Source organism: Lygodium microphyllum, chromosome 28, assembly GCF_053477565.2.
Source record: "Lygodium microphyllum isolate KBCC chromosome 28, Lygodium_microphyllum_v1.1.10, whole genome shotgun sequence".
Taxonomy (NCBI): Eukaryota; Viridiplantae; Streptophyta; class Polypodiopsida; order Schizaeales; family Lygodiaceae; genus Lygodium; species Lygodium microphyllum.
In genome coordinates this window covers 120,770,609-120,796,338 of record NC_141162.1, presented here as the reverse complement: position 1 = coordinate 120,796,338, position 25,730 = coordinate 120,770,609, and the positions used below count along the sequence as shown (strand labels likewise).

The following is a 25,730-nucleotide window of genomic DNA, read 5'->3' as shown; positions in this document are numbered from 1 at the left end:
TGAAATAATAATAAAGAAAAAAAAGGTAACATTTCAATATCTCTAAGAAGGAAATATTGACGTGGCTTAATAAAAATTTAGCCAAGAATTCACTATCGAGGGCCTACCCTCCATGTATCAAATGTTGGGAGAAAATTTGACCCTAGTCCACATGGTGATTGACATGGTGATAATTTTCTCTCCAACCGCTCAACTGGACAATGATTGTCACAAGCATTAGTATCTTGCAACTCACTCTCTCCCATCCGCCTGTTCGTGGTGCTGCACATACAACTAACAACTTGTCGACCTAAACTCAATCCTTGCATATAGTCGATAATCCATGTTGGCAGGCAAAGAAATAATTCCCTCTCTCCACAACTACAATCTACTACGTTCAAATCTCTCTCTCTCTCTCTCTCTCTCTCTCTCTCTCTCTCTCTCTCTCTCTCTCTCTCTCTCTCTCTCTCTCTCTCTCTCTCTCTCGCTCGCGAAGATAATTGTATTAAGAAGTAAATATTTACAAACCATCAGGTCATGATAGAGGTAACAAACATAAACTCTCTCTCACCGGAAATATTTTCATGAGGCCTACAGGCTCTCAGAACAACCATTACATGAACAATACTAGTAAATCACACAGAAGGAACAGCTGGAGTAGAGCCAACAATCACCAACCAGGGAGCAACAATATCCGGAAGCACCAAGTCAACTGACATTGTAGAAGAGATTTGCCATAACACTAATCCACGCACATGGGCCACATGCCCATGGATGCCTGATGCTGAATCAAAAATAAAGGCATTGCGAGTACGCCATATATGCCATAGGGTTGTCCATCTAAGGAAATGGAATAGGCAAGAACAATCTGAATGCAAAGAAGGCATAGAGGACATATTTCCCATAATCCACGAACGAACTGGTATGCAGTGCTGAGTTACCGAGGACCACACTCGAGAAATGAAATTCCAGATCTGTCGCGCAACAAGGCAAGAGGCAAAGAGGTGAAGCAATGTCTCATCACATGTGCAGAAAACACAACCACCTGCAGCGATCTTTCGGGCACAGAGCACTTCTCCCATTGGAAGACCCCCAATGCGCAACCTCCACATGAACACTTTACCCTAATACAGAACCTTAAACTTCCAAAGCTGGATAAATCTTTCCCGCCGCTTCTTTTTGATATCCCTAAGATGCCATAACTTATTAACTTTCCCCGTGACCCATCTCTTAGCTTCCACCATCTAATAATATATCTGATTGGCTGACCTTTTCTCAAAATCATCAGGAAGCACAAACATCCACTCATGCCATGGATCCAGTGGCTGTAACGCAGGCAAAGGAGAGAACCTCTGAAGGCTGTCATGTATGGACGACCAAATGTTACTATATCCACGAGGCACCCTAAAGTACTGACAAATACGCATGAAAGAATAAAGACGGGGCTGCCCAAGAATAACACCATCACGAATTGTCTTCAACCCCAACCTAGCCATCCAATTAAACTTGTCTCGCTGCAAATCTTTTTGTGGCCAATCCAACAACCTTGAGGAAGCCAGTACTTCTCCATGCAACGAATTTTCCTCCTTACGAATATCCAAAGGACGCCAAACTGCAAAACAAAGCATCTCCTACCAGGAAGCAATCAAATGAGAAAGGAGAAAAGACTGGGAAACCTTAATAGGCCTCGTAGAATTAAGCACATGCCACCAAGAAGCATGAATAACCGTGCTAACATGAGAGATGCCAGTCTTTTCGATGAAGAATTTAGCAATATCTGACCAAGGATGACACTGAATACATAGACTCTACAAAAGGGATAGCCTCAAAGAGGCCATATGCAAATTAACATCCAACAAAGTTGCACCCTCCATCCTTTTCGGAGTAGTCACATGTTGCCAGGAGATCCATATGTGACCCAAACGATTGCCTTTCTTTTTCCACAACATAAATCTGATAGATTGGACCAAATCCGAAAGGGACTTCTTAGTCCAAGGAAGCAATGGTAGAAAGAACAAAATCATACTGATCATAATGCATTGAGCCACTTTTAGTCTGACATGTAGAGGCCAACTCTGAGATTTCCAATACATGAACCTGTCATGAATTCGGGAGGCCATCCAATCCAGCAAGGCACGGGGAGCAACCTCCATACCAATAGGATATCCCAAGTGTCTGCTTATATTGCCCCTTGGGATCACAATTCCATTCCAACCCAAGGCCTATAGATCATTCTCCGTACAAGAGAGAAGGATAGATTTTTTTAGTATTAATGTGAAGACTTGATGCCAAAGCAAAAAGATTCCAGGCCACCATTGCCCAATTAACATTAGTGCGATCCGCCTTAAGGAACATAAAAGAATCATCTGCCAAAGATTGATCCACAAGCTGGTCACCGCAGGGAAGAGTTAAGCCAACTATCTCACCTTGAGCTGCCAACTTATCCAATAATGAGAGCATCGTGTGAGTTACCAAAGCAAACAGCAATGGGCTGAGAGGACAGCCTTGCCGAAGAGACCAAGATAAGGCAATTTCCTCCGTAATCCCTCCATTAAGAGCAATACGAGCCACAACACCCTGACTGATGGTATCAACTAGAGAAATCATACGGGACCCAAAACCCATTGTAGATATTAATTGCCGCAAAAATGACCACCTAACATGATCAAATGCCTTCCCAATATCCAATTGAAGCATAACAACCTGTCTCTCTCTCTCCAAGTGGATTGAAGTAGCAAAGAAGGCACCAACAAAGAAGGAATTTGTGAATGCAACATTGGAGGAGGAGAAAATGAGAAAACTTAAGAGTGCTCTACATCCGGGTGGTAGGATGGACAGAGGGAGACAGCCCCCTGGCAGACGCCAATAGTGGAGAATGCATGGCACGTAGGGAAAGACCTCACCAAAAGCTGACCTCTCATCCTCAAATTCGCCAACCTGGAATCCCGAGGAGTCTTCCTCTCTAAAAGGACAACACTAAAAGGGGAAAAGGTCTATCTGGAGGATGACCTCACACCCACACAGGTGGCACACCGTAAGGAATGCATGCGACAAATCTTGGAAGTACGCAAAGAGGGCAAATGGGCAGTATACCGAGACAGCTGTGTCATCATCACAGATAAACGCCAATGACGGGGCACGGTCTATGAGACCGGCCTGAGGTTTGCAATATGGAACTGCAACAAAGCTATGAAGACAGACGCAAGACTATTCCAAGAGACCTTCACCGACAAGGATATCATCCTATACACACAAACCCACCAGAGCCCAAGCACACACCTACCTAAAGTGAGGGGATACATATGGGAGACGGCATGCCGCCTTAGAGCCCGAACAAAAGGAGGGACCCGAGGGTCCGAAGGAGTCGCAGTGCTGTACAGGGAGGAGTTACACCCCATGGTGCAAGTCATGCGGAAAGATGAGGAGGCCCGGTTCATGTGGATCCGGATACACACATATTTCCCTCGAGACATCTCATGGCGGTGTGCTACTTTCCCCCAACAGACTCCCCATACACGCCACAGAAGGGGGAGTCACCATACCTACCATTGTACGAGGACATCATACACTACTCCAACTTGGGGGATGTCATGTTGGCCGAAGACTTCAATGCCCGCATAGCACAAAGACAGACTCCCTTCTTTGAGAGCAAAGACCACATATACAAAGAGATAGCACCGGAGGAGATAGGGCTCAAGCGTACATCATAAGATATAGTTGAATGCACCGAGTATGGCGACCACCTTCTACTGGCACTAGGGGACGCGCACGGATTAGCCATCGTCAACGGGCTGGACAGATGGCCGAGATCGGACGCCCTCACATGCTTCCCACATAAGCATGCAGCTAATTGCAACAAATGAGGGGCACCAGGAGCACCTACACAGAAACTGGGAGCAAGCACAGTGGATTACATACTTCCTTCATCACCTTTCCCTCGTCATTGACATCCTTGAGTAGCTGGGTAAGCTTGTATTGTTTTGTGATGTGTTGGATATATCATCTCTACACCGATCTTCTAGGTCAATGTTACTTAATCAACCACCACCCCTAAAATTAACCTTCCACTCAAAAAAAAAAAGTTCAATGTGGTTTCATCCGCCCTTGTAGGGTTTGGTAGGCCATTAGGCAATCGGCCTTTAACCAATGCCCTGTCCTCTCTTAGGTGACTACTTGGACACCCTTGGTAAGATAACCATCGCCTTTGTAGTCTTGGTAAGCCACTAGGCAGCCGATGTGCACTCTTTGGCCGATGCCCTCGCTACTTTGGGGTGGGATGCCTTAGGGTAAACATTGTTGGCCTTCTCTTTGAAGCTCAATTTTGGGCTTGAGAGAGTATGTTGAGCTAAAACACACTTTACAGCTGATTAGCATTTTTATACAATCCCAAAATATGCCTAATTAATGAAAAATGCAAATTTGTTGCGTAGTTCAAGAGAGTTTCAATGGTCCCCAAAACCCTAATTTTTTGGGGCACCCTTCAACATCTATAAATAGATGGGCTGCCCACCATTCAGCCTGATCCTTTTGTGCAGGTTTCTCACTCTACCATGCAAATTTCAGCCATCAGCTACCTACCATCTGCTGTCCAACCATCACCGACTGCAGCCCATCACAATCCATCTCTAGGTGGCCTATTTTCAGCCATCATGAAAACGCAGGATGGCTGACCCTGGAGATGATGGACAACACGCTAAACAGCAGTCTAGGACAATTTGGAGCGGTCGCCAACAGCTGAGAGCTGTCGCCTACAGCAATGGATAGGCTGAAGATGATTTGGCTGAAGATGATGTGGCTGCAGTCGATGATGGCTAGACAGCAAATGGAGGTGGGTTGCAGGATGGAAACCGGGCGCCAACAGCAGGAGAGGGTGTGTGGGCTGGTGTAACCTGCAAAACAAGGATGATTGCAGAATGGGGGCAGCTTGTCTATTTATAGATGCGGAAGGGTGCCCCAAAAATTAGGGTTTCCACTAAACTTTCTCGAACCGCTCCCTATTTTAGGGTTTCCACTGAACTCTCTCGAACTGATCTCCGTTTTAGGGTTTTACTCTAAAAGAGCATTTTTAGTGTGTTTTGGGGCTGTTTAAGAGGCTAATCAACAAGTAATGCATATTTTAGCTCAACACCTCCTCTCAGGCCCAAAACTGAGCCGAAATGTTAGGTCAGCCATTGTGATATTGATGTACCCCAAGGCGTCCCGCCCCAAAGCAGCCAAGGCGTTGGACAAAGGGTGCACGTCGACTGCCCAGTGGCCTACCAAGACTACAGAGGCGATGGTTATCTTACTAAGGGAATCCAAGTAGTCACCCCAGAGAGATCAGGGCATCGGACAAAGGGTGCACGTCGGCTGCCCAATGGCCTACCAAGCCCTACAAAGACGGATGGAACTACATTGAACTTTTGTGTGTTTTTTTTTTTTGAATAAGTGTGGGAAATTTTATGGGATGCGGCCGATTAAGAAATAATGACCCAGAAGAAGAGAGTAGGGAGGGTACACCCAACACATCACAAAACAGTACAAGCTAACCCATCCACTCAGAGTGTCGATGACAAGGAAAAGTAGGTGATGAGGTATCCAGATGATAAAGAAGGATGGTGGTGTGGTAACAACAGCCGCCGGTGGAAACAGCTTAGAATCCGCTCAAGTGGTGCTCTGCACAATGAGATGCAAAGTATGCTACATAGTGAAGAATGCTCATGCAATAGGTGCCACTTAGACAGTGTCTCTCATGGGGAAATTGTTCACTTGCCCAAGCGCCCTAGTACAAAGATGATGAAATCATGCAATGCAAAGGGTAAGGTACAACGAGGGGGAGAAGCCGATGTCGAAGACAAAGTGCTGAAGTCTGTAGAATACCAAGAAGGGTAGGAACCCCCTCTCAACCTGGATGTAGATGTCGAAGAAGAAAGAGGAGTCTAATGTCGGTCTTCGTGTGGTGTCGAGAACCATAAGGAATGAAGAGAAGGAGGAAGCATCAAGATAGCATCAAGAGAGATGCTGCACGATCCGCCTTGGGAGGGGAAGCCTCCATACAAGTAGAAGAGCAGAACTCCAAGGATGATGAAACCATGAAGGAACGGCGCACATCCCAAGTCTCGAGCCCAGGTAGAACTGGGCAAACCTGTATGTTAGCCCTACACTGAAAACAAAACCTGCAAAGGAGATTAAAGTCTGCAATCACAGAGGCCAATAGTGAGATGCTCCAAAAACAAAACTAAACTAAAATGAAAAGCTAACTGAAGGAACAAGTGCAAAGATGCAAATGTGTATGTGTGTGTGAGTAAATGCACCGGAAGACTTAAAATGTAAAGACAACCTGGGCCCGACTCTAAGAGTGCGAAAAATGAATGCTAGACTGACCTAGGGTATCCGAAAGGACCTAGAGACATGCTAGTCTAAGAAGGTGGCCACCATCGCGTACGTCCAGTACCAAAGCTCTGCCAAGGGAACGCTTGACAAGGCGGTGAGAAAGGTGAGATAGATGCATAAAGTGCAATGGGATCAGAACCTACAGAGCAATCAACCAATCCTTCAGGAGTAGAGAAGGATGGCCGCTGAGGCTGTCTGGGTGCCACATGTCCAGCAGTCGTTGTGGGGGCTGGAGGAGCAGATAGGGCAGCAGCAGAAGGCGTAGCCCCACTGGACTGTAAAGTCGCAGCGGTCTACTGAGGCTTTTTAGGTGGAAGACCTTGGGCCTTGGAGCGACACTCCTCGTCCACATGGCCTGCTCTCTGGCAATGTATGCAAAACCGATTTTTCTTAGGGAGTTGTTACCAGATAGTTCTTGATTCTTTGGTTCCATCAGAGGAAGAGGAGTCACCCTTTGATTGGCTTGCCTTCGCATCTAGCGAGTTCTTGCCACTGGTGGTTTTCCCTCCCGAAGAAGAAGCAATCAACCCCCTCTACTCTGGATAAGGCTATGATGAGGATTTCTTGTGGACTTAATCATGCAGCCTTGCGTAACGCAAGAACTGGCACTCAAACTTATAGAAGGTTAGCAATCGAGGTTGGGAGATGATGTGTTGAATGAAATTGAAGTATTTTGCGGACAACTTATTCACAAAGAATGTAACTTGATCGTCATCTGACTTTGGAGAGCCAGTAGTGGCAAACTCGGCAAGTAACCACCTATAGTTAGCCAGCTTGACTTTCAGATCATCCCCTTCCTTAAGAGAGAACTCTTGAAGCTCAAAGTCGAGATTGATGCACCGAGTACGATCACGAGCCGTATAGCGGTCCAGAAGGTGACTCCAACGCTCTGACGCGAGCGGGAAGTGTTGCAACTGAGAGTGAAACTCAAGAAGCAATCCCTCCATCAACTCAACATTGGTTGTAGCATTGCGGACTCTCCATTGACGGATGTAGTCAGATCCAACCCCTAGGGTGTGTGAAGCAGATGTGGAGTGTAATCCAAGATTTTGGAAAGATGATGAGAGATAATCAAGGTGTGATATAGAAGAGGGTGGGATGGGAGGGAAGTGAGAAGTGTGTATAATATGCTCAAATGAAACAGAAGCTGTAGATGTACCTGAATTTCATCTACTTCGTGAGCCCCCTCTATTGAAGTTCACATACGCAAAGCCATCCAGATCCTGTACCTCAAAAAAAGAAACAGGCGAGGGTTTTGATTCATGCAACACAAAAGAATTGTACAAACCTGACATTGGACCTGTGGGAGATGATGAAGATGGATTGCCAGACATTTCGAATGCCGTATGTCCTTCATGATCAGAGAGGTGGCCAGCCTCACCAACCGGTCCGAATGTGGTAGCAAAACTAGTAGGAGGGGTGTAATCATCACCGTACTTGTTACGATAGTACTCCTCAAAGTCCTCCTCTGTCATGTTAGTGAAATCTGGTGAAGGTGGAGTGTCATCCTCCTCACTGAGTCCATAATGCCGTCTCAGGGCCTCCAATGATGGAGAAGCCTGATAAGACATCATAGAAACTGGAGAAGAAGGTGTCTGGGACATTGTGATTCAGTTACGAGTCGTATTGTGTGCCTTGCACAAAGACTAGCTCTCAACAATATAAGCAAGATACTCTTTACAAGAGCACCAGCTCTAATACCATGTTAAGAAGAGTGCTAGGGTTTGCACTGAGGACACACAGAGTGTATGACCACGACAGAAACACAAAGACACAGACACAGACACAGAGGGCAAAACTCAAACCCTAAACGCAAAACTCAAAACTCAAACACAAACAGAAGAAGGGGGAGAGAGAACACAACTCTAAAGTGAATGAATGCTGTAAATGAATGTAAGAGTGTACAATGTGCTCAAGGGCAGAGCAATGTCGAAGTGTGACGTCCACCGAAGACGGATCCCAAGTCTGTGACCACCAGTCGGAGTGTAGGAGTGCTGAATAGTGAATGGCAGCAGGCTAGTCACCAAAACGCAACAGTCTAGAGGCTGGAAACTGGTGAACGCGACAATGTACCACCGATCGGGGGCTGGAAACTGTGCACAGTATGCTGTAAACAGCAGGCTGAAACAGTGTCTGAGAGTGTCAGGGCCTGCAATGCTGAAAACGCAGGCTGGCTGACCCTGGAGATGATGGACAGCACGCTGAACAGTAGTCTGGGACAGTTTGGAGCGGTCGCCAACAGCTGAGAGCTGTCGCCTACAGCAATGGACAGGCTGAAGATGATGTGGCTGCAGTCGATGATGGCTGGACAGCAGATGGAAGCGGGTTGCATGCTGGAAACTGAGCGCCAACAGCAGCAGAGGGTGTGTGGGCTGGGGTAACCTACAAAACAAGGATGATTGCTGAATGGGGGCCGCCTGTCTATTTATAGATGCGGAAGGGCGCCCCAAAAATTAGGGTTTTCACTAAACTTTCTCGAACCGCTCCCCGTTTTAGGGTTTCCACTGAACTCTCTCAAACTGCTTTCTGTTTTAGGGTTTTACTCTAAAAGAGCATTTTTAGTGTGTTTTGGGGCTGTTTAAGAGGCTAATCACCAAGTAATGCATATTTTAGCTCAACACACCCTACTATTTGGAGGTCTCCATTTGTTGTGTCATCATAGCACCTGATAAGCCTACATCTTCAACATCTAGTGCCAAGCAACACACTACTGCCATCTCTCCCACCAAGCGATTATTGCAATACCTACGTTTTTGTTGACCAAGCCATCTACATCAGCAAAGACCTCTCCTATTGTTACCTTACAGTACTTTGCCTCAACACTCTCTCATCTCCAACTAGTGGTTACTACACTTGGGATCCGTTTCCGGTGGATGTCACTCTCTCACATTGCATTGCTCTGTCCTTGGGCATTCTGTACACTCTTACATTCATTTATAGCATTCATTCACTTCAGAGTTTATTCTCTCTGTGCTTGTCTCTGTGTTTAAGTTTTGGGTTTTTGCATTTTGCATTTTGCATTTAGGGTTTGAGTTTTGCTTGTCTCTGTCTAAGTCTTTCTGTTTCGGTCTTGGTCGTACATGCTGTGTTTCCTCAGCGCAAAACCTAGCATATCTTCACAACAGGTAGCAGGAACAGCAAGACTGGCGAGCAGTGACCTGGAGGCGGAAGAAAGGGCAGATGGCAAGCAGAAAGAAGGTTGATAGTGGAAGGCTGACAGCTGTCCTAAGAGGCGATGCAACAGCAGCAGGGTCCAGCAGTCATGCAATACACCATCTAGCACCTCTTTTCATCATGGTTTAGCATTGCAGACTGCCAAACTGGTTATCTGCCATTTCTCCTGCCTTTATCTCATTGCTATATTTCTTGCTTATAGCTCACTATTGTTACAGTGCATAACTCAGTGTTTGACTGTCAAAAGTGGTAGGATGCTCCATTTATAGAGACACTTGGCATTAAGATTCAATGCAACAAGCTGGAAGGTATTGTGAGAAAATGTAAGAACAAGAATTTGTCCAAGAAACAAGATTTTCTATGATTTACGTTTCCTAATGAACAAAATAATACTTCACACACTACGAAAAATTTAGTCATATAACAATTCTACATTGTCTAGGAAGTCACTTGAATAAGTTTTACTGTAGTTGTGGATAAAGCAGCAAGAATATATCTAGAGCACATACAAGTCTAGCATAGAACTCCTTGACCTCAGGCCGAATTGAATCTAAGTCTCCTTTTATCACATCAGGTTTATATCTGCACGGAAAAGAGACTCTGTAAGTTTGTGATGGTCCTTCAAACAAAACAAATAAATATTCAACACTTATTCAAAGGGATGAATTCCTTTGTAACCTAAGCCTAGCAGTAAGATATTTTTATGAAACTTAATGAGCTTGTGATTTCAAATCAGTCTCATGTGTTTGATTAGCCAAGAAAACATTATTCACTTGAAACTAAGTAGAGCAGTGCGATGAAGCTGCTTTCTGCTCACCATCACCATCTCCCCACAGCTTGCTGTCATGCCCCTCTCCTCTTCTCTTCCTGCTGTATCCCGGCAACAGAACCATAAAAGTGGCCTTATTTCTTGGATAGGGTGGTGTTTAACCTGATTAGCCAGTAATTACAGCAAGCAATAAATTACAAAACCAAAATAATTACTTTAGCACTTAATTTTGGGAGACAGCCAACACTTGATTGGCCCTTTGAACCTGAAAGTTTTTCTAACTTTCATTAACCTTAGTCTAGGCATTAAATGTTTAATCTTTCTTTGGCCCAATGACACCACAACTCATTTCCAAAGGGTTGTTTAACACCTAGAGCCAAGATTGTCACCAAGCACCTATAAAACATAACTTGTCACCAATTTTGCCAATGTTCCTATCTACCCAACTAGGGTTCTAGGATTATCATTGTGCCCAAAATAGCTTACATTTCACACGTGCAGCTCACATGTGCACAACTTAATTATGCCAAAGCAACAAGTTAAAAATGCACATCCCAATGACATCCCTCTTTGAATCAGCCATAGCACCCAAAGGTGCCTACCAAATGAGATGGAAACTGAAACCAGCCTTTCTTCTTGGCAAGGGTGGTGATAATCTGATTTAACTCAAAATTACAACAAGCACTATTGAACCTGACTAAGCCACCCGATCCAAAGTCAGCTCTATCTGGAAAGCATCAAGGTAAAGCTACAACAACTGAGGATGGTATGTCAAGTCATCCTCCTCCATCCATTTGGCATATAGTTCTGAAACTTCACCAAATACTGTCTCGAAACCTTACACCTAATGGATTGGCACCACCAAGTTGGTAATGCATTTGCACTTGTCCCATGGGTACCAACTATATGTGCTCATCAGCAACTTTGGGTTCTCCCAATGGAGGCTTAGGCATTTCCTTCTATTCTTCTGGTTGTCCCGAAGCTCTAGAAGGTATCTTCTTCTCTTTGCCTTTGTTGTCCTTCTTTGGGGCATTCAAGAATCAAGTAAACCAAGGATTCTTTGCCAATTCAGCAAAGAGATTTGCTACTATTCTCATCCGATCTTTGAACCTATCATCAAATTCTTCACCCTCTCAGTGGTTATTAGCATCTTGAGGCATGGAAGTTTCTACATTTGGTCATTTCCCACATTTTCAGCTTACTATCCATGCTAAGAACCTTGTCCAAGATCATGCATTCATTTCCCCCTTCACCACATGAATGACCAAACTGAGATGCATCATCACTGAATGCCCCTAATTGTTGGGACAAGTCCCAAGGTTTCTACTAAACCCTAATTTATGCTGTAAATTAGTGTTTATGACAGAAATTCTCCTACTACCCACCAAATCTGGTTGAGACCTGCTCTAAATGATTGAAAAATCCTGAGAATGGCTAAGCACACGTTGGAGAAGGTGAGAGAATGCTATAGAGAGAAATTTCACACCTCCTTCACGGAGAAACCCTTAGAAATGGTTGTTGCCCTATCAAGATTGTCCCAAAAACTGTTGCTTGCTGTCGGAGAGCCAGAAACTTTTGTCACCAGCCCTTAAATGATATTGTCAATTGCTAGGGGAGTCATAAATGCTGTTGCCAACTGCTACAGGAGTCATAAATGTTGTCGCCTACTCTTGGAAGGGTATTTGCTGCAGTCTCCAACCTCTAGAAGGTCCCCACAACTAGGAAATCTAATCGGCAACCTCTTCTTCCTCTCTCTCAGAGCTTGCATTCCCAAAATGAGCCTCTAACAAACCCAAACAACCTTCTCCCCTCTTGCATGGGTAGTTTTGGCCAAGTGATAGTCTTCGTAATCCATTTTCCAACAATTTTCAGTCATTTAATAAATTTTCAAAATTAATTGATCTTGAAAATTAATTCAACACATTTGACCCTAACCAAAATTAGATATGCCCATCCACAAATTAATTGGCTAGGCCATTTACAACCCCAAGTGGTCCCAGGCCTTAATTGACACATGCCTAGTCCCTAGTTTCACCACTAACACTTATGAGCCAATTAATTGTCCTAGGACCAAACTAACACCAGCATTCACCTAGAACCTAGCTAACATAACTTGTTATAACTTTTGCCTTTAACACCTACTATTTCCTCAGGGTCCTTGGCCTTTTACCATGTAATACTAGCTTGCACATCACATGTGCATCTCAGCGTTGCACATTTGAATGTTAAATTAATCAAAAGTCAATCCAGCATAAGCAAAGAATCCAAAAATTTCACATCCCCATGACACTCTCTAATGTTACCACTGTTGAGCTAAAAATGCATTAGCTTTACTTAAACAGCCCCAAAACTTGCCTAATTAATGAAGAAACCTTGTTTATTTAAAGAAACGTGATCCTAGAGAGTTTCTGTGTCCCATAACCGCAAAACCACTTGGGAGGGCCCAAAATTCCTATAAATACGTATGCTGCCCTCCATTCAGTTTACAATCTCGTTTTTGCAGATTTCAGGTGTTTCAGCTTACTGCCCACACCCCTTTGACGAAGAATATCTCAGCCAAAGCTGTCCATTGCTGTCTACATCAGTTGGCACCTGATTTCCAGCCCTCTTCTCTCAGTTTGGAGCTGATCCCAACCGGGCAACTGTTGTTTCTGCGCAGACCTGTTGTCGTACTGCCTATCACGTCATCTACAGCCTGCGTTTGGCAGTTTTCTCTCTCCTCCAACTGTCGCCCAACTTCTGCAGGCTATCGCCAGGCTATCCAGCCTATGTTTGGCACTTTTCTCTCCTGTAAGCTATCCTGCCTGCGTTTTTACTCTCTCTCTCTCTTGCAGGCTATCTTGCCTGCGTTTATAGAGTTTCTCTCTCCTCACTCCCGTCTACATCAGATTGAGCTTCTCACTCCTGACATTTGGTGACTAGGAGCATTCGAAATAGATACCGAGGATTTTGATATATTGTATTGGGTTTTTCATCGAACACCAATACCTGATGTTATTAAGAGACAACAAGTAGAAGAATAGCTATTTGTTGAAGGATTTGGGAACTATAAGATTGAGTGGCATATAGCTGGTGACTTCAAGACACTTAAATGTATGTACAATGTATCAACCTAGGTTTCTCAGAGAGTACGAGGCTTTGATACCATATAAAAAGATACTTTGACACACAAAGCACAAATAACGATCGTACGACAAAGCACAGACTAATAAAAGAACACAGTTAGGGTTAGGGTAACTCAGACACAATGAATACAGAAAATAACTGAAGTGATATATTTACTGAATATACAATGCTCATGTAGCACACACACTATGCAATGAATGAATACTGAACCTCGAACTTCTGTATCTCAAGGATTAGGGCAGGGGTAATGAGTTGAAGAGTGTGTCGTACTTTGAACGGATCCCGAATCGTAGCAAGGCAGTCTTCGGATGTCGAACACTCATGGACTTTAGACAAAAGAAGATTGAGGAGCTCGATCGAAGGATTGCCCTTCAGGAGAAGCTACTCAATGAAGGTATGCATGAATTTCTCTCTTTAGATCTTGCACATAAATCTAATGATATTGCAAGGTTGTCGAGACCTTCCACAGGGATCGGCCCTCCTGTTGGAGAAAGAGATCCGGAGTATGTTCCATTCTTTCATCCTCTTCCGACCACTCCGGTGCAAGGTACTTTAGATTCATCTTTTGTTCCTTCGTCTTTTACCTCTTCTGCTTTGCAATATACTGGTAGAAATCGTGAGGAAGATAGAGTACAATCTGTTGACTATGGAAAAGGTTCTCTTGAGGACCAATTCTTGTCTATTAACACACGTCATGGGGATTATAAGAAAAAGCCAGGTACCCCTTCTTCTACCCTTCCTTCTTTTCAATTTACTTCTCAAAATTAGAATGAATTTGGTGCTCCTATTTCTACGTTGCATGGTACATCATCATCATCATCATCATTTCATTTTCAATCATTAAATGGTAAAAATGAACTAAATGCATCTGCATCTTTCACACCACAAATTCAAAAACCACCCATCCCACCACATTTTTCCGTTGCTTCTCCACTTCCCTTTACACCATTTACATTCCCCTATCAAACACCTCATGTTGCACATCACACTACACCGAGGGGTTATGGAAACATAGGCACCGCCTTTAGGACCTCATCTTTTCCTCCATCGGGTGGTGTTCACCTACTTCTCACACAGTTTCGGGATCATTGCAACCTGGGTATCCCCTAGTATCTCCCGAGTGTGGATTAGTTGATACCACAGCTTGCCTCTATAGCATTACCTAGTGGACCTCCTCGTCATTCTAATATGCCCCAACCAAGCTTTGGATAGGGCTTTCATGTCCCAATGCCTCCACCTCTATCGGCACCTTATGGAAGCATTCGTGTTCCAATGCCTCCGCATGATGCATCAATTGGCACTCACTAGACACTCCCAGCCTATTTCTGCCTACCCACATTTTCCCCTTCATTCTTCCTGTTAGACACATCCACTACCACCATCTTACCCTCCACCTCCATCTTATCCCACTTTCCCGACACCTCATGGTTCCGACTCATCTTCTGCGAAGCATGCAATTTCAATGATAAGACTCATTTTAGCGGATGAAACTTTACCACTTGGTCGAACTTGATAAGACATATCCTTGACTCCCATAACCTATGGGATCTTGTGCAAGGATTGGAACCCCAACCCAATCCCGCATTTGTTCCATATGAGGTTAGCCACTCATGAAAGGCTAGAAATGCCTCCACTATTGTCAAGCCAATGCACGGCTTATTGCCTGAGTTTCATTCTCAACTTCAGCATTTTGACTTAGCGTCAGAACGATGGGCACACTTGACTCACTGCTATGCGGCTCGCGATAGGACCCATGGTATAAATCTTGACCATAAGCTCCAACTCTTTAAAATCACTGACCGGGATTACTTGAAAGTCAAGTTGGCTGAGTATCGACGACCTCTTGCCGAATTCTCCACTATAGGGACTTCCAAGTCCTCTGACGATCAAGTCACATTGTTTCTGAACAAACTCCCCAGGAAATACTTTAATTTTGTGGAATGTATAATTTCAAAGTCCACCATGCCTACTTTCTATGAATTTGAGTGTCAGTTGTTGCGTTACGCACGGTTGTTCGATCAATTTCATATGAATTCTTCCTCAGAGGGGACTCTTGTTGCTCATTCTCAGAAGGGGCAACAAGGGAAGGGCAAACAAACTCAAACCTCCACTCAAAATCAAAAACAAGATCAGTCCGAGGAATGAGAAGGAAACTCCCAGTCACAACTCAAACAAGGGTGGCAGAATGTACCCAAAAAGAATAGGTATTATCAACATTGTCAAAAGGTTGGTCATTTTGACGACAAGTGTCGATCAAAGCCAAAGGCACAGCACCCAAATCTAAGTCTCAGACCCCTGCCCCTCAGTCGGGCAACCCCCAGCAGGGGAGGTAGGGTGATAGCAAGGGGCAATTTAAAGATAAGACTCATACTGCCACCGCTCAGCTATCTTAGTCAACAACGTTCTCAACTCCAAAGAGATTGTTTGACTGGTCTGCAAAGGCCCACATCGTCTCCATAGAGACATCAGATGTGAGTCTCGTCCACATCTGTGAGTTGCCTCCCGATGAGGTTACCACAGAGGCCCACTCGTCACAGCCAAGCACTTCAGCTCCTGTTTGGATTGTGAATAGTGAAGCTACACATCATATGAATCCTATAGCAGACATTTCCATTCCCGAGCCCCTGCAGCCGAGCGGATCCGCTTAGGAAACAACTTCTTGGTCAAGATTCAGGCTCAAAGTAGTGTCAATTTTTCCACTGACAAGGGTCCGGATCTGGCTTTGCTGGACAATGTATATCATGTCCCCCAACTTGGGGTGAACTTGTTATCTGTTCAGCAGCTTTGCCAGTTGGGGCGAGCAGTTTTCTCTACAACGACCACAGTCGAGATCCTTGACTCTCAGATTGGTTTAGTGACTGCTCGCGGTGAAAATGCCAACTATAGATAAAAACCAATGGCTGGGTAGATCAAAATGCAAGCTGCAGCTGTAAAAAACATAGGTACAGCAGGCAGAAAACCTAGATGAACAAGCAGTCCAACAGCTAAAAACTGCCATCCAGCTGCCAAAGTTGACGCCCAGACCAACCAGGTCAAGATAGCAGCAAGACATGGACTTTAGAGCAATTGGAACTGTGAACAGACCTGAAGCAGCAAAAGCAAAAAGATAGAGCTGAGGTAGACACAAAGAACTAAACAGAAGAACAAGGACACATGGACTCAAAGGGACAAGCTGTGGGCAACCAGCAAAACATTGTAGCCTCCCTCTCTCCGCCGGCACGAAGCAATGTGCTTGTATGAATATGTGATTAATAGTGGAGAAGAGGCAGCCAATAAATAGGCTGTGTAAATACTTTAAAACGAGCAGGTCAGACAGCATTGAATGTGTGCCTCATCATAAATGAAATGAACTCAACTTATGAGCCCGCACACTCTCAATATGTACATCATTAATAACACCTTGGACTCAGCCCATTCTTCACTCTCAATTTAATGCAACTCCTCTAATTGCCACACCATCCACCTCAAACTCTGACGCAGCCCATTCTTAACTGTCAACTTAATACAGCTACTCTAATTACCTCATCATGCACCTCAAACTCTTTATCAAAAGGGAATACCATTAAGCTACCCACAAGGGTTAAGGCCACTGCTAGCCCACATATCAATAGCCTTGACCCTGCAACACAAATTGGAAGCACTTCCATGACCACATCTCAACTTTCACAACCTAAGAAAGAGATGGCAACTCCAAAAGATTGATGCTCCTCACTAGCAAGCAAATGGGACCTTGCAAGTGCAACAAAGTCTGAAAAAGCAAGCTCTCGATTCTAAGTAATCCCAGTCATAAGAGCATAACTCACACAAAGTGAATGCCCCTACTACTGACATTGTTGTAATCAGGCTGATCTCCGATATCCATCAAGCGCCTCCCAAAGAACTCAATCCAAAATCCTACATATGACGCTAGAACCATTAAGCAATAATATAAGGCTGATCCTATGGAGGAGGCAAAGAAGTCTCAGTAACATGTGGAGTTCCTATATCCGAAAGCAACTCCTCTTGATCGCCATGACCAAGTCGGATCCAAAGTCCCTCTGACACAAGAGGAGAAGAACTAGGTGCCACCAAAAAAGCTGGCGACAAAGAGCAAGCACGTGAGGGGGCTGAAGATCAACTAGGGAGAAGGCAAACAGCAAGCATGTGAGGGGGCTGAAGATCAACTAGGGAGAAGGCAAGGTAATGTAGAAGCAAGAGATGCAAAGGGAGCCATTGGGGGAGGGAACTCTGAGAAAGAGGAAGAGTGAGAACCACTATACTATGCACCATCTAAGGGGCAATGGAACCAACCTTCCTTCCGTGGATGGGTGGTAAATCCCTGATTACAGCTTAATTACAACAGCAAACAATAAATGCAACTCTGAAAATACAAATTTACAATGGGATTCTGTCGATCCCCTTCGCAATCCAAACTCCCCTTGCTATCTAAAGTGAGCAACAAGTCTTCAATCTGTTTTGTCCCTTGATTCGAGCACTTAATTGGCTTTCACCCACTTCATAGACGATGGAAATGCCCCAAATTCAATGGCTAGCTACTCCTCCACCCTAGCTGAAATTCACCTTCACCCTTGAAAATTCCAAGTCTTGGAGCTTCCAATTTCTGATACGCTTCTCGAGGCTTCTACTAAACCCTAATTTCAGCTGTAAATTACGATTTACAACAGAGAAATTTGCAATTTCTCAACCTCCAAGGGTCCAAATGCTGAGATCTTCGAAGCAAGGCTATGAAATGGCTCGGAGATGAGAGAGAAAGCTGTAGAGAGAGATAATTCAAAGTTTTTTCGCGAAGAATGACTGAAAATTGGTCAAATGCGGTTGCTACTAAAACCAGCCTTCCTTCCGTGGATGGGTGGTAAATCCCTAATTACAACTTAATTACAGCAGCAAACAATTAATGCAAAATCTGAAAATACAATTTTACCCACTGATCTTGGACAATGCACACCCGATTGGCCCCAAAATTGGCGCCCCTTTCAGTATTTCTTTAGCTTTATTGAAAAAAAAGTTGATTTACAATGGGATTCTCCCGATCCCCTTCGAAATCCAAACCCCCCTTGCTGTCCAAAGTGACCAACAAGTCTTCAATCTAACTTGCCCTTGATTGGGGCAATCAATTGGCCTTCACCCACTTTGATGGAGATGGAAAATGCCCCAAATTCAATTATTTATTGTTCCCTAAAACTAAATAGGCTAAAAACAACTTCAGCCCTATTCAATCCAAGTCTTGGAGCTTCCAATTTCTGGCATGATTCTCGAGGCTGCTGCTAAACCCTAATTTTTGCTGCATATTAGGATTTACAGTAGATAAATCTGAAATTTCTTAGCCTCCAAGGGTCCAAATGCTGAGATCTTCAAAGCAAGGTTGTGAAATGGCTGGGAGATGAGAGGGAAAGCTGTAGAGAGAGAGAATTTAGAGTTTTGTCGTGAAGAATGACTGAAAATCAGTCAAATGCAGCTGCTGCCCTACCATAACAACTTGTAGATGCAAAGAACTGAAGGAAATCAATCATCAACAGCTGCTGCCCTGTCTCAACAGCCTGTAGATACTGTCTCCTACTGTTGATTGGTCTTCTCTTACCCTTGGCAACCTCAGAAGGTCCTCCAATGGCTGCAAATCAGACTAGCAACCTCCCCTCCCTCTCTCTTGCAACCTGAATTTATAAAAATGCCTCTCTCCGGCCTCTAAAGACGTTTTTCAGTCTTACATGGGCATTTTTCACAAGTGATAGCCTTCCCAAATGGTTTTTCCAGCTTTTTTTCATAATTAAATATTAATTTTCAGCCTTAAAATACTAAAAATTAATCTAATAACTATTTTGGTGCCCTGAAAAATAATCCAACTGGCCAATAATTAAATTGGCTACGCAACTTCCATTCTCGAGTGTCTCTACGTCATCTTTGACCATTAGATTGGTGTTAGGTACTATTAAACGCCACTTCTCTAGTGTCATCAACTGACACTTATGGCCAAATGGATGACCTAGGCCAACAACTAGCACCAAATACAACCAAGTACCTATGCGGCATAACTTATAGCAACTTTTGTCTTTAACATCCTGTGATTTTTTCGGGTCTCGGGCTCGTAAATTTATTTTAACCCCAATGGCACCTCACATGTGCATCATTTACTTAATCATGTGATTAAAAATTAATCCACATGTTAAGTAAGGTTTCAAAAATACATGTCCTCATGATAGCCCTCCCCCTTGAAATCCTTGCAATCGTCTTCGATTGCACTGCCAAATGAATGAAAAGCAAAGTACTACATTGGAATTTCCATTGGGCATCATAGTCAACACAACATTGCGCACTGCTGTTCAACCATTCCTACGCCTGACATATGCTGAAAATTACCAGCCAACATAACATAACATAAGACTCACAAAGAATCTCAAAAACATTGCCAAATTATCATGTGACATGTCCATTTCTCATGAGCTCAACTCATCTCGTAAAACTAAACCATAGCATAGCATAACCAAGCATAAACCATGGCTAAAACATCAATGGCATTATAACATATGCTATTGTCCATGGAACTAGATGTAAACCATTGAAAACTGAGCATAATCTGATCATAAACTGATCACTTGCTGATCTGAGAACTGATCACAAACTACTGCAAATGTGACCCCAAACTGGTCACAAACTCATTGCAAAAACTGGCCAGCAATCAGTGCAAAAACTAATGCACAACTGATCCAAAAAGTGACCATAAACGGCTCTCAAGCTGATCAAAAACTGAGTTGAATACCATTGAATATTAATGGTCATACGCTGAAAACCAACATTCGATAATCAGCCCTTTATGATCATTAACTGATGCTACACCAAGCATAACCAATGCCATACCAAGCATAATTGATTACACCTCGAGCATAATGGATGCAAATGTACAGTTTTAGAGCTGCAATGAAAACCATACCAATCTGTATACCAAACAAAGTGACTAGTACACTAAATAGTGATCTCCTCGCAAACATACTATTCAGCTACAGTACCCTCAATGTATGCTGAATACATCCGAGATTCACTACATACGAGAGCTGTTCATAACTGGAGGAGTGGAAGTGCTACATCCCCCTTGAGCATCAGGCAATACTCCGGACCCTTGCTTTGCTAAACCTGACATAGCCCGAACTAAAGTCAGCTCTAACTGAAAGGCATCTAGATAAAGTTACAACAACTGAGGATGGTCTGCCAAGTCATCCTCTTCCATCCATTTGGCATCCATTGGTGAATAATTCTAAAACTTCACCAAGCATCTCTTGAAAACTTTACCTTTGACCTTTCTTTCCTTGTATGCCAAAATCTGCTCAGATACCAAAATCTCATCTAGCTCCTCAACCTCAAACTGAATTTCAGTAGACATATCCTTTGGCACATCATCACGAAAAGGCCTTAACAAACTGACATGAAAGGCATTGTGCATCCGCCAATGTGGAGGTAATTTCAGCCGATATGCCACATCGCTAATCTTCTCCAACACCTAGAAGGGCCCATAGTATCTCATACTCAACATCAAATGCAATCTTTCTTTTCCTTTCATCTTTTTCAGCCTTGTCTTTTCAAAACGCAGCAATACATAATCACCCTCTACAAACTGCAAAGCACGTCTGCGGTGATCAGCTGCCCTCTTTTGCTTATCCTATGATCTTTGAAGTGCATACTTAACCTTTTGATAAGTTGCATCTATGCTTTCCACATAGCAATCAAACTCAAAGATCGTATCTTTTGTGTGCAAAATAGGGGGTACTTTCTTACCACCCTCTACTACCTCAAATGGAGCTTTGCTCGTAAAACTATGCACTGTGTTGTAAGCAAACTCAACCAAGGGCAAATACTACTCCCACTGTGTCTTGTGGTTTAGAATATAGCATCTCAAAAGATCTAACACTGTGGAATTTGCTTCCTCAGATTGACCATCTGTCTACGGATGGAAGGATGATGAGAATTTCAGCGTGGTATCCATATTCTCAAACAAGCCCTTCCAAAATAAACTGGTCATCTGGGGGTCTCGATCACTAATGATCGACTCTGGCATACCATGATACTTAAAGATGTGCTGCAAAAACAATCGTGTCATATGATCAGCTTTTATTTTCTTCCTCACCGAAATGAAATGGGCTTGTTTGCTAAACCTGCAAATGATAGTCCATATCCCATCATTCCCTGAGGTGTCTTAGGAAGCTCAAAAATAAAGTCCATTGCAATACTCTGCCAAGGCCTATTTGGAATGGGCAAGGGCTGCAACAAACCCAGTATCTTTTGCCTATCATTCTTTATCTTTTGGCATACAATGCATGTCTTAACAAACTATTCTACATCATGCCTCAAAGCTGCCCAATTAAAAAAAATGCTCCACTGCCTTGACCATGGCATCAATACCTTTGTGTCCTGCATACGCAGGAACATGACTTTCAAAGATAACTCTAGGTCTTAACTGCTTTCTGACACATAGTCATCCATGCAACATCAGAAACCCATCTCTTAGCACAAAAGTATCCATGCCTTTGGCCATTGCAAAGCTGATCATAAACATTAGCAAAGTTCAAATCAACTGTGAGAGAGGATGGCATGATCGAAGCTCAACACAAAAAACAGTAGATAGTAGAGAGTGAAGCACGACACCCAATGCAATAGACTGAAAGAGTATAAATTGAAAGTACAAGGTACAACCCTTAAACCTTAGGGTTGTAGAGGGGTGTTCACACCCGAACACGGTAAGTGCCCGTAAGTGTGTGTCATAAGCACATACGAAATAATACCATAAGTCTAGGGGAATAAACCTCTCCTATTGAGAGTAAAAAGTGCCCCAGTGTCCTGATCACACTGACACTCCGATGTGAGCGTAGGCGTAAGTCAGATGTGAGTGAAATACCCAAAAAACCCCCTTGGAGTGAAGAGTGATCAAGAGTACAAGGATCATCTGCCACCAAAGGAGATCAAATTTAAAGCAAAATGCTTCAATTTTTTCACGAGGAAGAGCTTTGGTAAAGATGTCTGCCACATTACTGGTGGTAGGACAATAGACAAGGCTGATAACACCTGCATGTAGCCTCTCTCTGACAAAGTGATAATGTATCTCAATGTGTTTCGTGCGTGCATGAAACACTAGGTTCCGTGCCGCTACAATGGCACTCTAGCTGTCAGTGAACAAAGGAGTAGGCTCCGTAACAGATACATCCAGATCAGCAAGCAAACGTCTAATCCATACGCATTTAACTATGGTAGTGAAAGCTGCCTTGTATTCAGCTTCACATGACGATGTGGAAACAGTGGACTGTTTCTTGCTAATCCAAGATATGCAAGACAAGACAAGAAAGAAACAATTGCCACTAGTGGAGTGACGTGAATCATAATCACCAACCCAATCAAAATCGCTGTAAGCATGTAACTGCAATGGTCCTCCCTTGGCATAAAGCAATCCAAGAGATCTAGTACCCTGCAAATAACAGAAGACACGCTTAACACCTTGCCAATGTGACATGCATGGCTGATGCATATATCTGCTCAAAGCTGAAACTGCAAACTGTATGTCTGGCCTAGTCTTGCATAAGTAAATAAGACATCCAACTGCTAGAGCATGTGTGTATAACAAATAAATCACTGTCATCATGTAATGACAGTTTAAGTTTAGGTTCCATTGGTGTACAAACTGGCTTGCAATCCTGTAAGCCAAACTTCTCAAGAAGTTTACCAATGTATCTTGACTGTGATAACCCAATACCTCTAGCATCATGTATGAATTGAAAGCCCAAGTAATAATGCAAAGACCCCAAGTCTGACATGTTAAAAGTTTGCTGTAAATTTTGTTTAAATGCTGAAATCTGATCAGCATGTGTCCCTGTAAGCAAGAGATCATCAACATAAAGACAAATGATCAGCATGGATCCCTCCTCTTTACATACGTGAAGGGTAGACTCAGATGAGCTGTTTATGAACCCTTGGATAAGCAAGAAAGCATCTATCTTTGCATACCAAGCTCTAGGAGCTTGTTTCAAACCATACAAAGCTTTTTTCAACTTGCAGACCAAGTGTTCCAAGCCCTCAACTGCAAAACCAATGGGCTGCTGTACATATACTTCCTCATGAAGTTCCCCATGTAAAAATGCAGTTTTAACATCCAACTAATGCACAGTCCATCCATAATGAGCAGCCAAAGCAACCATAGACCTGATGGTCGTCATACGGGAAGTAGGAACAAATGTCTCCTCATAGTCAATGCCTTTTTTCTATGCATAGCCTTTAGCTACAAGCCTTGCCTTGTATTTGTCAATGGATCCATCTGCATTCCGTTTCAGCTTGTAGACCCATTTTGTTCCAATGGCTTTCTTCCCAAATGGCAAAGACACCAAATCCCATGTTTGATTCTTAGTGATAGAATCCAATTCAGCTTTCATTGCTGCCATCCAATACACACTCTGTTGTGCATCCTCAAAACATTCAGGCTCTTCTTCATCAAGGGTGCTTGCTGCCATAACAAATTCCATGGTATGTGCAGTATCATGCATACGAGCTTGCCTTCTAGTATGACCAGCCATGGGTGCTTCCGGCTGTTCCAAGCCTCAAAATGTGTAATTTTCTTCAATGCTTTGGTGGGGCATCTATTCAAAACATGGCAAGCACACATGACGGCTTCTATCCAGAAACTGTGAGGCAAGCTCTTTGCCTTCAACATACATCTGGCCATCTCCATGAGTGACCGATTCTTTCTCTCTGCAACCCCATTCTGCTGTGGAGTATGAGCAGTAGTGTACTGATGGACAATGCCCTTCTGCTTTAAAAAGGAATTCAGCATAGAGGACATATATTCCCCCACTCGGTCCGAACGGAGAGTCTTTATTTTACAGCCAGACTGGTTTTCAACAAGTGCAATAAAAGCCAAGAAGGCATCATACACTTCTAACTTTTTGACCAAAGAGTAGACCCAGCAAAATCAAGTAAAGTCATCAATAAAAGTCACAAAATAGTAACATCCTCCCAATGACTTTGTTTGCATAGGTCCACATACATCTGAATGCACTAACTGCAACCTAACTGTTGCTCTAAAAGTAACATCATGGGGAAACGAAAAACGATGCATTTTTCCCAAAATACATCCTTCGCACAAGTGCTTAGGAGGTCTCTCCAGTAGAGGTAATCCATCTAGCATCTGCGTCGTTGTAACAGCATCAAGCGCCAAAGTTCACATGCCCCATCCTAGCATGCCATAACTCTACCTGTATCATAGCAAGAGTAAGAGTGGATGTCAAATACGCTGACTGATCAACTGAAAGAGCATCCAACTTGTATAACCCACGACATAAAGTATCTATCAAGACCAAAGTCATGCATTTTTTGTCTCTCACCATGCATCTGTCATCATCAAATGTGACCTGCAATCCACAACGTGCCAAAGAAGAGATAGAAAGCAAATTCTTCTTTATGCCTGGCACAAATAAAGCATCCTGTAGGTGGAGAATAGAGCCATCAATGGTGGCCGTGAGCACAATTTCCCCAATACCTCTAACAGGGTATGATGCATTGTTGGCACACTATACAGACTTGCCAACTGGAGCTGCATGAATAGATGCAAATAAATCTCTACGAGATGTAATATGCCTAGAAGCACCACTGTCAAAAAACCAAGTGCCTGCATCCTCAATAGAGCTGAATGCTCAATCTGCCCAAGAGGTGTCATAACTGCATGTGTAAAAACAATAGTCCCTGTCTGCAACAAAGGACGCGGACTCAGTAGCAGTGGAAGGAGCATCAGAAACACACATTCCTGACTCCTTTTTCTTCTCTTTGGCAATGCACTTTCTGCACTCGGTGATGTAGTGGCCTGGCTTCTTGCAATAATGGCATTTGCCCTTTTTGGCTTGCGTGCCCCCTTGTTTTTTGTTTGCCTGTGATGTGCCAGAAGTCCCAGAACTCTGCGGAGCATTCTTCACTTGGCTGCCTTTGCCCTTTTGTCTAGCCATAAAAGCCTGCTCAGAGGCTATAGCATCCATACCACTATTCCTCCGTGCTTGCTCCTCCTCTAGAAGCAAATTGACTAACTGAAGAAAAGTGATTGGCTGCACGGTAATCCTCATGGTGAGGTTTAAGGCCGTATGAAAAGCCAAGTACGAAGGAGGTAATGAGTTGGATATCATCTATGCATCCGAATAGTACTCATCAACATTCATATTGCTCTCGCAAGTCCTGAATTTTGTTCAAGTGATCTTGAATGGAATCACCTTCATCCATTTTCAATGTCTCTAGCTCTTTCTTTAAGAAAGAGATACGAGTCTCATCCTTGCCTGCAAACATCTTCTCCAAAGTT

At 43.5% G+C, this 25,730-nt stretch overlaps 1 protein-coding gene across 2 annotated transcripts in view; it reads right to left on the bottom strand.

The window, feature by feature from the left end:
- Nucleotides 1-25,730, bottom strand: part of LOC148011926 (thiamine pyrophosphokinase 1-like) — a 106,052-nt gene that overhangs the window by 53,411 nt on the left and 26,911 nt on the right. For both annotated transcript variants that reach the window (XM_087670947.1, XM_087670948.1), the window contains exon 4: nucleotides 10,035-10,107. In XM_087670947.1, the coding sequence (XP_087527073.1) occupies nucleotides 10,035-10,107 (73 nt within the window). The remainder of the gene's footprint in view (nucleotides 1-10,034; nucleotides 10,108-25,730) is intronic.